This window comes from Pygoscelis adeliae, unplaced genomic scaffold, assembly GCF_000699105.1.
Source record: "Pygoscelis adeliae isolate BGI_AS28 unplaced genomic scaffold, ASM69910v1 Scaffold122, whole genome shotgun sequence".
NCBI classification, from domain to species: Eukaryota; Metazoa; Chordata; class Aves; order Sphenisciformes; family Spheniscidae; genus Pygoscelis; species Pygoscelis adeliae.
In genome coordinates, this window is record NW_008824358.1 from 5,629,597 (window position 1) to 5,643,162 (window position 13,566).

General features: G+C 36.3%; 1 protein-coding gene across 2 annotated transcripts in view; it reads left to right on the top strand.

Moving 5' to 3' along the window:
• CCDC88A (coiled-coil domain containing 88A) overlaps nucleotides 1–13,566 on the top strand; it is a 77,453-nt gene that overhangs the window by 38,268 nt on the left and 25,619 nt on the right. For both annotated transcript variants that reach the window (XM_009319592.1, XM_009319591.1), the window contains exons 11-16: nucleotides 1,290–1,436; nucleotides 2,474–2,618; nucleotides 3,379–3,563; nucleotides 5,782–5,919; nucleotides 8,399–9,469; nucleotides 10,028–10,155. In XM_009319592.1, the coding sequence (XP_009317867.1) occupies nucleotides 1,290–1,436; nucleotides 2,474–2,618; nucleotides 3,379–3,563; nucleotides 5,782–5,919; nucleotides 8,399–9,469; nucleotides 10,028–10,155 (1,814 nt within the window). The remainder of the gene's footprint in view (nucleotides 1–1,289; nucleotides 1,437–2,473; nucleotides 2,619–3,378; nucleotides 3,564–5,781; nucleotides 5,920–8,398; nucleotides 9,470–10,027; nucleotides 10,156–13,566) is intronic.

A 13,566-nucleotide genomic window follows, 5' to 3' on the forward strand; every position in this document is an offset into this window, starting at 1 on the left:
AGCATATGGTTAAAAAAATCGGTAAAGGAAAAGAGATTAGTGAACAGGATTTGAAAACAGTGGAAATTTCATTTTCATAGCGTGTTTAAACTAGTAAAAAACCTAGAATTTGTTTACATGTTTCATAGCTTGTAAACTATCTGATTTTTCAAGCATGCTTGAATAGAGACAGATGTTAATTAGTTGGGTTTGCTTCATAATAATAATAATAAGTTAACAATATTTGTGTAGGGAGGAGTATGAAGGATAAATATTTATGTTATATTCACTGATCTTTTTTCAGATTTTGCAGCTGACTGCATGCTGAAGTTTGAAAAGTTTTGTCTTTATATCATGAGTAAAATTGCCAATTGCATGTTTTTACATATTATTATTTTCATCAGATGCCATTAAAAAAAAATCCTCTATGTACATAAATTAAAGCTGTTTAGGACCTTTGAATATGGCTGGTTGTATTTTAAGAATGCGGTTGCATTTTCAGCATCATGTCCTGACTTTGGGCTTAAGTAAGTTCGCCCAGTGGCCTGGAAACCTAATTATGGACTGTAGAAAATTATTCTCTTAAGTCTTGTTCTCCATTTCCTGCAACCCAAAGATTAGGGAGTTCAATCTGATAATAAGATAAATTATGGACTAAAAGGAGCATCTACATCCATCTCCAGTCTTTGACAGTGGCCAATAGATGCTCAGGGGAGAGTAAAAGAACAGGGCAAGCACTGGGCGATACCTTCCTATTGTGCTCTCCCAGCCTCCAGCAGTCTCTCCTCAGGAAAATTGTACTCAGAGGTGGTACTTTTGAGCTTTTTGGCCTTCTCTTGCATGAATTAGAGAACTTCTCAACACATGTAAGCCTTTTCAGCTACGCAGTCATGTAGCAATAAGCTATTACATGGTGTGTGAAGTACTTCTTTTTGTTTGTTTTGAGCCTGACACCTGTAATTTTTATTTTATGTCAGCCTTTTGCTTAGCTGTAGTCCATATACATGCAATGCATCTTTCCAGATCACATCTCAAATCACAGAGATATTTGTGGTTTGATTGTAATTATGAACACCTTATTTATTCTTAATGGTTTAGGGACGATTTCATTTCTCTTAAGTTATGTAAAATATTATTCTCGTAAGTTACATTGCTGAAGATTTGTTTTTTATAAAAAGTCTGTTACAGCTTCCAAATGAATGTGTTAGCATTAGAGCAACATTTCTAAAACTAGTTATGATGTGTATCAACGTTTGTAAGACTAAGGAAATACTTTTGTTGTGAGTGTTTTTGTTGCTTAATTCTTGCAGGAGTTAAAGGAAGACAATCAAGTGTTGCTAGAAACAAAGACAATGTTGGAAGATCAATTAGAGGGGACCCGAGCCCGTTCTGATAAATTACATGAGTTAGAAAAAGAGAATCTACAATTAAAAGCTAAATTACATGATATGGAAATGGTAAGTGTAAATGGAGGATGACAAAGACAATGGATATGCATTGAATTTCATTTCCATGTTTAGTAAAAGAACTTCCAGTCAAAATAGCGGGGGAATGTAGGACGGTATGTCTTGATTTAGTAACAGTTTTCAGGTACGGTTTCCTACAGTAGCTTTGGTTCTGCCTAGGGAAGGAAAAATTGCAAAGGCAGTACTCTTCTTAAAGGCAGTACAGTGTTTAATTGGATAGCTAAAATGCAATGATAAGAAATAGAGAGATGCATTAGTAAGAACGAGAGGATCAATTTTTTTATGTGAAGATAGTCTGTTGTCACTTAAATACTTAGATAAAAGACATTATTCATATTTCAAATTCTGGCAATAGAGTGATAAATATATTTATCAGAAGGTTATTCCCAAAATAATTTCTACTTTTACCCAGTCCTTCTGCAAAAAGTAAATATTGTAAAATATAAAGTCATAATTTGCCTGGGTGGATTTTTTTTGTTTTCTGTAAGGGGTGACAGATTATTACCTTCTGTTTACTTTCATTTTCTGCAAAATGTTGAGAGTTGCAGCTGCAGCTTATTCCTGTTGAAGTAGCATGTGTGGGAAGAGGGGTTTATAAAGAGCCAGGTGAGACAGTCTCATCATGGACCCAGTCCTGTTACAGCTTTTCACATCAAAGTAGTCTTAAAATTTTGCTTCTTTGTCCATTTGTTTTTTGTGTGTGCGCTACCAAGCTGTGCTTATTATGTATACTTTCTTTCCTGATATTTGGAGAGAAGTGAACTTTGAAAAAGAGTAAGTAGTCATTGCCATAGGTTATGTTGAGAAGAGGGGCTTCTCTGCATACTTTTCTTTACTGGTTGTTACACTTCTCTTCGAAGTTCTCCATACTTTTGTCTGTTCCTCCCTGTTTCACTGTGTATTAGCAAATCTGATGAGCAAATCGGAAAATGCACTTTGCATTTCTCTATGGCATACCAGATACTAAAATATTTTGTGCATGTTGAGACATATTTTTTTTTAATGTTACATGTGAAATAATTTTTAAGGAGCGTGATATGGACAGAAAGAAGATTGAGGAACTCATGGAGGAAAATATGACTCTAGAAATGGCTCAGAAACAAAGTATGGATGAATCGTTGCATCTTGGCTGGGAACTTGAACAGATAAATAGGACTACTGAACTTTCTGAAGGTAAACATAGTAATACTTGCAAACTGATAAAATAGAAAAATTGAAAGCTCAGAGGCTGGACAGCATTAGGAAATCACAGGTCCTTATTTCTAAAGTACAGTCTTTTGTCCTCTGGAGAGATGTGACAGTTTGGGGTTTTTTGTTTTGTTTTATTTTGTTGTGGTTTGTTCTTGTTTTGGTTTGGGTTTTTTTACTCATTCCCATGTATCCTTGGAGATAAGCATACATGAGAAGTCTGTTCTTGTGATTCTTGTTCAGTTAAACAGAGGTGTAAAACCCATAAATACCTTGGAGTTACATTGTGTTGCCGTTCAGTTGTCTATACTCTGTAGCACAGATCGTGAGTCTTCTTGCTTCACTGTTCTCAAAGTTAAGAGAGATTTGTTAAGGCTTCTCAGAGTAATTGTTTGCAGAGATAGCTGTGGCAAAAATTTTGATTCTTCCAACATAGCATGCTTGGTCACACACTGGATCCCATACAAAGCATTTGTGGAAATTTAGAGAGAGATCCTCAGTCGCAGGAAGCAAATCTCTGCTGTGATTAGGAACTGTAGGATGAGTAGAACATTTCCTTTTATGCATCTGCAATGTTACCTGTTGGGTAAGGAGGATGGGTCATTAATCCTAACTAGCTCTATTCACCAGGAAGGCATTGAAGGACCGCCAAAGGCTTCTAAATCCCCTAAGTCTAAAAATGCAAAGTCCAAGAACTCCAGATAATAAGTAACTTTTTTTTTTAAATGGTGTTTTTCTCTTACAGTGCCACAGAAATCACTTGGTCATGAAGTAAATGAACTGACATCAAGCAGATTACTGAAGTTGGAAATGGAAAACCAAAGTTTGCTGAAGACAGTGGAAGAACTACAAAGTGCAGTGGGTTCTGTAGAAGGCAGTAGTTCAAGGATTCTGAAAATGGAAAAAGAAAACCAAAGACTTAGCAAAAAGGTAATCATCAGTGTACGTTTGCATTGTGTATGAGTTGCCTAATGTTGCTTGCCATTTTCTTTCTAAAGGGTAATTTTATGAATCGCTGTTATTTTGGGTAAAGTATTACTAGGGTCTAAATGGTGTTATGGTGTTTGTAAGTTTATGGTAAAAAAGAAAACCACCTCAGAGAGGTTTTTTTCTTTTTTATTATGCTCTTTTGTTGATGTAAGAATGTGACCATTTTATTCAGAAAGGTTTTGTACCAGTGAGGGGAAAAAATATTGACTTATTGGGGACGTAATGAGTAGTGAAAGTGTTTTATGATACTTGAGAACATTATTTTAATTTTTTTAATTGTTAAGCAGGGGAAAGTATGTGTACATAGGTGAAGACTGACTGATAAGACTAAGCAGAAAACTTGGTCGTGTGTCCTCGTTCATAACTGAGAAAGAGAGAAGATGGGCCGAGGAATTGATGAGCAAGTGAATGAGAGGAGTTAGTCAGATTTATCTGTGCTGATCTACAATATTTTACTTTCCAAATTATGTATATCAAATAGAGTAATTTAGTCAGTGATATTTATAGAGAATAAAAATTGGAAAAAAACAGGGACTAATTACAGTGGAGTGAAATGTCTAAAGTTTCTGAAATAGCTCTTACTTCAATGGATATTTCAGATGTTAGACTATTCTTAGAGAAGAGTGGGTAAGAGATAATTAAAAAAAATAAATTGAAAGAAATCCCTACTGTATTCCGTACTTCCATGCTTTTTCTGATTTCTTAACAATATGGTATTTTTTGCAGCAGCCTGTGTGCTGCTTTGAGTTTCTGTACAGTACCAGAAAGACAGCTAGGAGGGTACAAAAGAAAGGAATAGGTATAAGAAGCAAGCAATAGTAGGTCCTTGTGGTTGTCTGATACTGTTCTTACCGCTTTGGATGTCTGGTGACACGTCCTTTTTCTCACTTGCCCCTAAAACAATGTTCTGAACAGTGATCACTTCAGCAAAAAGCGTGAAGTTGAAGAAAATGCCTGTTATGAATCCTGTATACATAGTCTACTTCTATCTGGACACGCTTTCTCTTAAAACAAACCGTTGAGTATCAATATTGATAATATTGAGTCTTACAAATACAAGATACCATGACCACAGGAACTCCACTCCCGGTGCCCAGTTGGCAGTTGGGCAGGCGATGGATAAATTTGGTTCCCAGATAGAGGCTGACTGCATCCCTGCTGGGGTGATTGAGCCAGTTACTTCTCCTTTGCAAAAAACAATGAAAGTGCCAATATCCCTGTAAAACACATATTGGTCTGCTAAGCAGGGGACCAGGAAATCTGAACTGGAGAGGGAAGCAAAAGACTGGTCAAACATTAGTATTCTCATCCTAAGAGAAAGATTTAATTCAGGTACTGACCTAGTTGATGCCATGCTTTTTGCATATTTCCGATCAACAAATTGATTCACGGAGGAACAAATTCCGTTCTACTACCTTTTTGTGATTTTATTTCTCAGTATTATTTAGCAGCAATTTAATGTATAATTCAGGTAATTTGTTTCTGAAAGTATTCCCACTGCCTGGAGTCTGAGTTATGTCTGGACTCCAGGGTTGGGGAATGTGGACAGTGGAGTTGATGTAGAATATAAACCTTCCGGCAGATGATTGTTTAAAAATACAACGTGTATGTTGCTTGTGAGTAACTAATTATAACTTAGAAGTGACAGAAAAATCATGCTTGGTTATTTTCACTCGTAAATAGTTTTGCTGTCTGGCAACATTAAGAGAGTTGGAGCCATTTGGCAAAACAAACCTGTATATTTAATTCCCAAGGAATCATCATAAGTATCTCTTGGACTAGTTAAGTAAGATCAAACAACACTTGACCCTTGTAAGCTAAAAGGGACTTGGAGGAGCAGTAGAAATATCACTAAAGTGGAATTTTTTTTTAAAAAAAGATGCTTGGGAAAACATCCAGAGCCTAATAAAATCTGACCAATTTTTTTATGCAAAAGTACTTTAAGTATATAATCTTCTGAGCCAGGGAGAAAATTCTGGCAGAAGTAAATGTATTTGTATAAGAGATGAATTGTTTCAGATAAAGAATAGAAAATTCTATTTTATTCTTTCCTTTAACCTTCTTTATTCATTTCTATAAGGGTACCTTCAACTCAGCTAAGAGTAATACTATTGTCATTTTTCAGTACATTTTAAAAATTTTGTTTCTTTTTCCCTAGCTTGAAGAGCTAGAGAATGAAATTAGCCAAGAGAAACAAAGTCTTCAGAACAGTCAAAATTTGAGTAAAGATTTGATGAAAGAAAAAGCACAGCTTGAAAAGACGCTTGAAGCACTTCAAGAAAACTCAGAGCGACAAGTGAGTAGCAGAATCAAAAGTCTTTCATGCTGCATTCTGCTGTACTGTTCTCCTTTTGTACTTTTCTACAGGCATAAAGGAATTGTAAATGTAGCAGATTTGCCAAAACGACGTATCTGCACAAAATAGCTTGTCTAAGACCTGCAGCCAGTGAGAGGCATGACTCATTTTTAGCTGAGGCTTTACTGTTAGTTTTAGAACTTTTTAGTGTTTTGTAATGCTTCTGTGGCTTTCATGGGCTGCGCATTTGCTATAGTTGCTTAGAGGGTGTAGCTCAGCCAAAATAGAAAATTGGGAACTTTGGAGGTAAGCCAGACACCTCTCAATGGAGGAAAACAGGTTCCAGACAGCTGGTCAGTGTTTGAAGAAATGTTGGGGTATTAATGAGAATTACAGCAGCCTGTGCCTCGAGGGGACCTGGCAGAGACCAGTGTAGCAGAGCTGCTCTGCTGCTGACTCTGTTCCTCCTGTGTCACTCAGCCTTGTTTGTCTGGGATAGAAACCATTGTACCCAGCTTCGTAATATTTCCCTATGCTAGAGTGTTTTCTAGCTGTGACTTGTAGGTGGATAGCAGAATTTATTTTTGGTTGCCAGAAACTGGCATCTGGGTCTTTGTAAAAGATTTGAGCTGTGTTTGGGAGGGTACTGAACGTCCCTGGCATACCTGTATCTAAGGGGTGCTGACACCTTCTGAAGGTCTTTGCAGAGTATTCAGAGGACCCGTGGAAGGCAGCCAGTAAGAAACGAGTTATGGAAATGTCTGGAAATCCCATATTTAGTAATCAAGTCCTTCAGAATTACAACTGTAGTTATCTTTTATAAATTCCACTGATACTTCTTGATTGACACTTTTTAGTTTAATTTAAAAGTACAGTATTTTGGCATACAGAATATTGTATTTCAAAAACCCTGAAAATTTTTCCAGACTTAGAAAAGCACAAAAAAAACCGCTTGGCGTTGAAGCTTTATTTTCATTTAAAGAGAACAGTGGGGATAATTTTAAAGAAAATATGCCAGCTTGTCTTGCTTAGAAGTGTTCCTTGTTACAATAATTGATTTATACATTGTATTAGAAGTGTACTCTAGGGGGAAAAAAGGACTAAAACTTTCTGGAATAAGTCATAAGTCCCAATTCAACCATCAGGGATACGTATATTGTTTTAAATAGGTTGGAGTAGGACTGACATTTCAGTGGGACTATTTCTGCTTAAAAATAATATATTTAGGAGCTGTGATGGATTAGCAGCATCTTTCATGTCTTTCACAAATCCTGTGCTGAAACTTACTGGAGTTGACTATACAAGGTTCATTTGATTTCATCAAAAATTATGGAGGCATTGATTATGATTTTTTCTTAAGTTTGGATTCCAGAAGCATAATTCATGGAAGGTAATTATGCATGTTCAGTAACATAGCAGGTTATGTAAAGAAGTGTTACAAAGTTGTGTTTTTAGACACTTGTTAATTAGTTTCTCATTAATTGTTTCAGAACAGTTTGTCATTGCTGGGAACGGAGCCGTAGATCCTGTAATTAATAGTTACATTCAGACTTAAATATGAAAACAGTCTGTAATTTTCTGTCTTTTTTTCATTGCAACTAGCACTTTTGCTTTTCTTCAAAACAGTTTATTGTTGAAACATCCCTTATGCTATGTTATTAGTGTATTCTTAAATATTGATCTAAACAGTTTTCTGGATTTTGCTGTCTGTTGTTACATACCCAAATAATTTCAAATGATTTGGAATAACTGAAGAAGTGAAGAAATACTAAAAATGAAGATGTAAATGCTGCCTTTATCCTTGAAGTAGATCTGGGAATATGTTACCTAAGAAAATAATTCAGTTCTAATATGATTTACTTTCTCTGGAAGCTGTTTTGGAACAGCATGTCCAAGGGTTCTTTGTAACTCAAAAATTAATGTAACTTCAATGTGTTTCTTCCCAAAATGTTATTGACTGTGATCAGGATGCCCTCATAGCCCACAGATCACCTCTTTTTTCCCAGTGAAATAAAGACACTTTTGCGGCTCCCAAACCTCCCTCCATCTCAGGTTTGGTTTAGAACTTGACTGCAGTTCTGTTCTTTGTGGACACACGTCTCTGGAAATTACAGGCTTTAAGAAAAATAATCTAAATCTGGGTAAACACAAATGAAAATTAAATGAAGCTAAGAAATAGATACAGCTTTGTTTTGGTTTGTGCTTCTTTAGTTTTGTTTTTGTTATCTACTAATATTCAACAAGAAGATATTTGAAGATTCACTTTCACTTACTTTGTTGTCAAACTTCCACCTGTGTATGTACACGATGTTTGTAATGCTGCAAATAAATACCAGTAGAGTAAGGGAAATTTTTTAAAAAACTTAAAAGGGAAATAGGATGTAGTCTTATTATCTTAGTAGCTTTCAGTTTATATATGGAAGTAATTACTTGTTGGTGTGTCACTCACCAGAGTTTACAATTTTTCCCCCCAAATTAGATTAAGCTATTAGAACAAGAAAATGAACATTTGAATCAAACCGTAGCTTCTCTGAGACAACGCTCACAAATCAGTGCTGAAGCGAGAATGAAAGAAATTGAAAAAGAAAATAAAATCCTTCATGAGTCTATTAAAGAGACCAGCAGTAAGTTAAATAAGATTGAATTTGAAAAAAAGCAAGTCAGGAAAGAACTGGAACACTATAAAGAGAAAGGGGAGAGAGCAGAAGAACTCGAGAATGAGCTGCATCATCTGGAGAAGGAAAACGAATTATTACAGAAAAAAATAACTAACTTAAAAATTACTTGTGAGAAGATCGAGGCCTTAGAACAAGAAAACTCAGACCTGGAAATGGAAAACAGAAAACTCAAAAAAACTTTGGATAGCCTAAAAAATCTCACTTTTCAGTTAGAATCCTTAGAAAAGGAGAATTCACAACTCGATGAAGAGAATTTGGAATTAAGAAGAACAATTGAATCCTTGAAATGTACAAGCATTAAAGTGGCACAATTACAATTAGAAAATAAGGAACTGGAGAGTGAAAAGGAGCAACTTAAAAAAAGCCTTGAACTCATGAAAGCCTCGTTTAAGAAAACTGAACGCTTGGAAGTCAGCTACCAAGGCCTAGACACAGAAAACCAAAGGCTACAGAAAGCCCTTGAAAACAGCAATAAGAAGATTCAGCAATTAGAAAGTGAATTGCAAGATTTAGAGTCTGAAAATCAGGCTCTGCAAAAGAACTTAGAAGAGTTAAAAATCTCTAGTAAGCGCCTAGAGCAATTGGAAAAGGAGAATAAGTTGTTAGAACAAGAGACTTCTCAACTGGAAAAAGATAAGAAGCAGCTAGAAAAAGAAAATAAAAGGCTTCGACAGCAAGCAGAAATTAAAGATAGTACTTTAGAAGAAAACAATGTAAAAATTAGTAATCTGGAAAAGGAAAATAAATCTCTATTTAAAGAAATAGTTGTATATAAAGAGTCATGTGTACGCCTGAAAGAACTAGAAAAAGAAAATAAAGAACTCGTGAAAAGAGCTACCATTGATAAGAAAACCCTTGTCACTTTACGAGAGGTAAACAGGAGTTAGTTACCATTCCTGTCATAATCTGTTCGTAATGTAAAGAAATTATATCTGTATTTTTGAAAAAAGTTTTGTATTTTGTATTTTTTATACCTTAAACTGTATACTGTCAGCATCTTTAATGGTTATAGTAGGGAAAACGTTAGATAATAGTAATAACCAAATGGACTAATATAACCATATTACACTTAATTCTGTAAGGTTGCTTACAGTGTCATGGAGCCTTTGTTAAATGAATGTTGTTCAGATTCTTCATGTTAGTATTTGTTCTGGCTGAAACATTTCCCCTTCACCGTAATGTTCAAGACCAAATTTGAAAGGGAAGTTCTACAGAAGGGGGGGGGAGTAAACAACTACAGTGAAATCGTATTATAGTTAACAATGTAATGTCTGATATAGCTGAAAGCTGACAATTGGAAGGAAAGGAGAGTTAACACTGCGTTATTCAAGTCATGTAGTGATGAAAGACCCTTGCCGCGGCACTTCTAGAATTAAGACTACATTATTTTATTTATATGATAATACTGACTGTAATTTTTTCTGTGTAAGGACTTGGTGAATGAAAAATTGAAGACCCAACAAATGAACAATGATCTAGAGAAACTTGCCCACGAACTTGAAAAAATAGGCTTAAACAAGGAGCGTCTCTTGCACGACGAACAGAGCAGTGATGACAGGTGAGAATGTCAAGGCCTACCTGGAACAGTGTAGAAATCAGGGTCTTTTTTATTGACAAAGATGAAATGGTTTTACAGACTGTTTTTGTGCATACTCTTAGATTTTAAGGCACGTTAGTAGACCCAAAATGGAACTTGCTGTTCTTTGAAATGAGTAAGGTAGTTGATGTGCTTTTGCATTCAGCTGTCTGTGAAAGTGAGTTACCACTTTTTGTTACTAAGAAATTTCTTGAAGTATGTCAGTAGATACAGGTAATGTGTAATTAAAATGTTTTATATTCTAGTTAGCAGCAGGAACAGTAGCAGGAAAAGCTAAGAGGCCCAAAGTGTTGGGGTTTTTTTTATCTTTTTGACTGCTTGACTGATAGAAACGGTTTTTACACTTTAGTCACATACTGGTTACCTTAAACTGTCTCACTCTTCCCTTACAACTATTTCCTTCTAATTCTTCCTACCAAAAGGAAGCTGTCTGCATTCCCACTTACACAGGCTGGGAAGTATCCGATACTTGAGCGACTCCGAAACTTCATACCGACTCTATCACTCTACCACACCTGCCATTATAAAGCAGCTGCTATCCTGACATCTGTTTCCTCTACTGTATGTTGTGTTCTGTCTTATCCTGCAGGGATTTAGGGAAAATTTGTGACAGGAGAAAAGCAGACTGGTATGGGCTTCTAGCCAATCTTTATTTCACGATGCTATTCAGTTGTGCTCTTTTAAAAAAAAAGAAAAAGCTGCTGTCATGATCTGTTATTACAACTGATTGTCATGAACAGGTAGACTGATTTTGGGCCTTCTATATCAAAAGAAAACCAAACAACTTTTTTTTTTTTCTTCTTCAGTTTCTCTTTCTTGCTGCCAGTGCTCTGTTACTGGGGTGGTGCCAGAACCCTGTAGGGAGAATCTGTTACCACCTCTTTGTTTTCTGCTGGTGTCTTTCATCTGCCTTTCTCAGCTCACAGATGAGGAGTTCTTCTGTCAAGAAAAGTCCTCAGAACCTTGACTAGTGTGGTTTCTTCTGATTTAAGCATTACTGTGTAGCATACAGTGCATCGCATGCATTTGGTTTGTCCTTAGTGAATATACCATACAAAGAAGAACCAGTCCTTGAGCTGTGTTGAAGCTTAAACTACTTAGATGAAGTCGTCCAGATTGAGCAACATTTTTCTAAATCACGTTCTAGATTCCAAGTGGTTGGAGCGAGCGCTCCTGCAAAGGGAGAGAATATTGTTCTGTAAAGGTGCTTTTGCAGATTATACTACAGGAAAAGATTTATGAGTTTACTTCTACTTTCCAGACAATGGCACTTGTCCTTTACAAGTGCTCATACTTCTAAAGATCAGATGTTGTGAGTTCACTTCTCGTAGGTTAGTTGGTTTGTGACATTATATGAATTATGACTTTGGGCCATACAATACTAGTGTTTCCTTTGCATTTTACAGAATGATGGTATAATGGATCTATAAATTATAATTTAGAAGAAAATTTGGAATTACATGTGTGTGTGGAATGGGGAGTTTTGTCCAGCTTTCAGGAAATTATAATCTGAAACAAACTTCTAACATACTTCTGGCACTTGTCATGACCTGTCATTTCTTCCTTTGCTTCCAGGTTAGCTGTGTGTGGGAATTACACAAATAAGTAACTTTCTTTTCATTCCTGCCACCTTCCCTTAGTGCTCTTCTAATGGGTATTCCTATTTCAAGGAATCGGTGCACGTTTTCGCTGTGTAATATTGTATATTAAGAGCACAGCCCAGAGAGCAGGCTTAAGCATTGCATACTGGTTGACCTGCACTTGGCATGTGTCTACTGCTGGCCTTAGATCTCTTGTAATTTGGTGCTGCTCAGCTGCACTGTTGTAAGAACAGCTCATGCTTAATTCTTTGCGGACTGCGTTGCAGCAGGAGATAATGCCTGTCTAGAAAGGTGTTTATCACCAACTTGATTGTCCAGCCCTGACCATGTGAAAGCACCACAAAAGCAGATGGAATATTTGATGGTACAAGATATTTGGATATCAGGCTGGGTATGATGTGCCTATTTAGGCTGCTCTGTGGGGAGGCGTACAGTAAGCTTTAAATCATGTAGGTTACCCAGAACATTATCTAAAGCCTACCTCTGAGCTCAGGCTTGTGACGGAAGAGTATTAGATGTGAAGGAATTTGGGCTATGCTACTGTTTCAAGCTTCTCAAACCAGAATGTAGACCTATCTTTAACAACTTCATGTAGAGCTGGATGGTTGAGAGTGTGGAATATTTGTTTTCAAAGTGGTTGGCTTGAAATTGTGCTCTGCCACTGTCCTGCCTTTCCATTATTCTCAACTTTTTCATTCATCCAAAAGTACCTGGATTGCTTTCTTAATACTATTACCTAGGTGAGGCATCAGCAATTGTTTCATCAGGCCTGTCGAAAGCTAGGTTCATTACGGCCAAAATTACTTCTCAGTGTATTTTTGGTCTGCCTGTCTCATTTTGATGACAGAAATTCAAAATGCACAATTTTTCTGTGCCTGATTGGAGAGAGCTGCGTGTGGTTTTTTGTTGAATGTTCTTGGTTGCACTTCAGAGTCTTTCTGTCGGGGCCTAAGCTTGACCGTGTTTGATGAGTTAACTCTGAAATGTTTTCCATTTTTCTCTTGCCTTTCAAATGGCTGTTGTCCTTAGACAAAAGATTTATGGATTTTGACCCTGAATCTGAAATACCCAAATCTCAATGATACCAGAAAATTTGTACCATCTTTCATTATTAGGTGTTCAACTATTAGTTGTTAAAAAGGAAACTGGATATTGGCTCTCTGCTATTAGTCTTTTTCCTTCTTCGTTTTCTACATAATTGTATAACTTTTCAGTAGCAGAAATTCTTATTTGTAGCTGAATATATGCTTCAGCTCAAGAAGATGAAGTGCTGTCTATTCTACTAGTCACAGACTGCCTACTGTTTCTTAAGTTCCTGAGAATTACTCGTCATACCTTAAAATCTAGGATTCTCATCCTACTACATGATGCTACTGGACAGCTTTCTACTTATTAATTCTCTTACCATTGGTCTTCTGCTCCAGTTCCTGACTAGATCTAATGCTGTTGTCCATTCAGGAGTCTCTTGCAATCTATTCTGTTCACTAAACTGATAGATTCTTCAGCAGTCAAAATTAAAAAGGGGAATATTAGTGGTTTGTTTTATTTTATCCTACTGCGGGGAGAAGTGGGATGTTTTCCAGATTCTGAGCACATGTACAGTGACTGAACTGCTTGAAAGTGATTAATGAGTGTGGTTTTCAGTATTTTCTAAAAAGGCTAATAATTCATTAGAACAGCCTGCACTGACAGTTTTCAGGAGATGCTGTTCTAAACCGATATATTCTAAATCTGACCACTTCTCTCCCAAATATGTGGTTTGGGTTTTTTA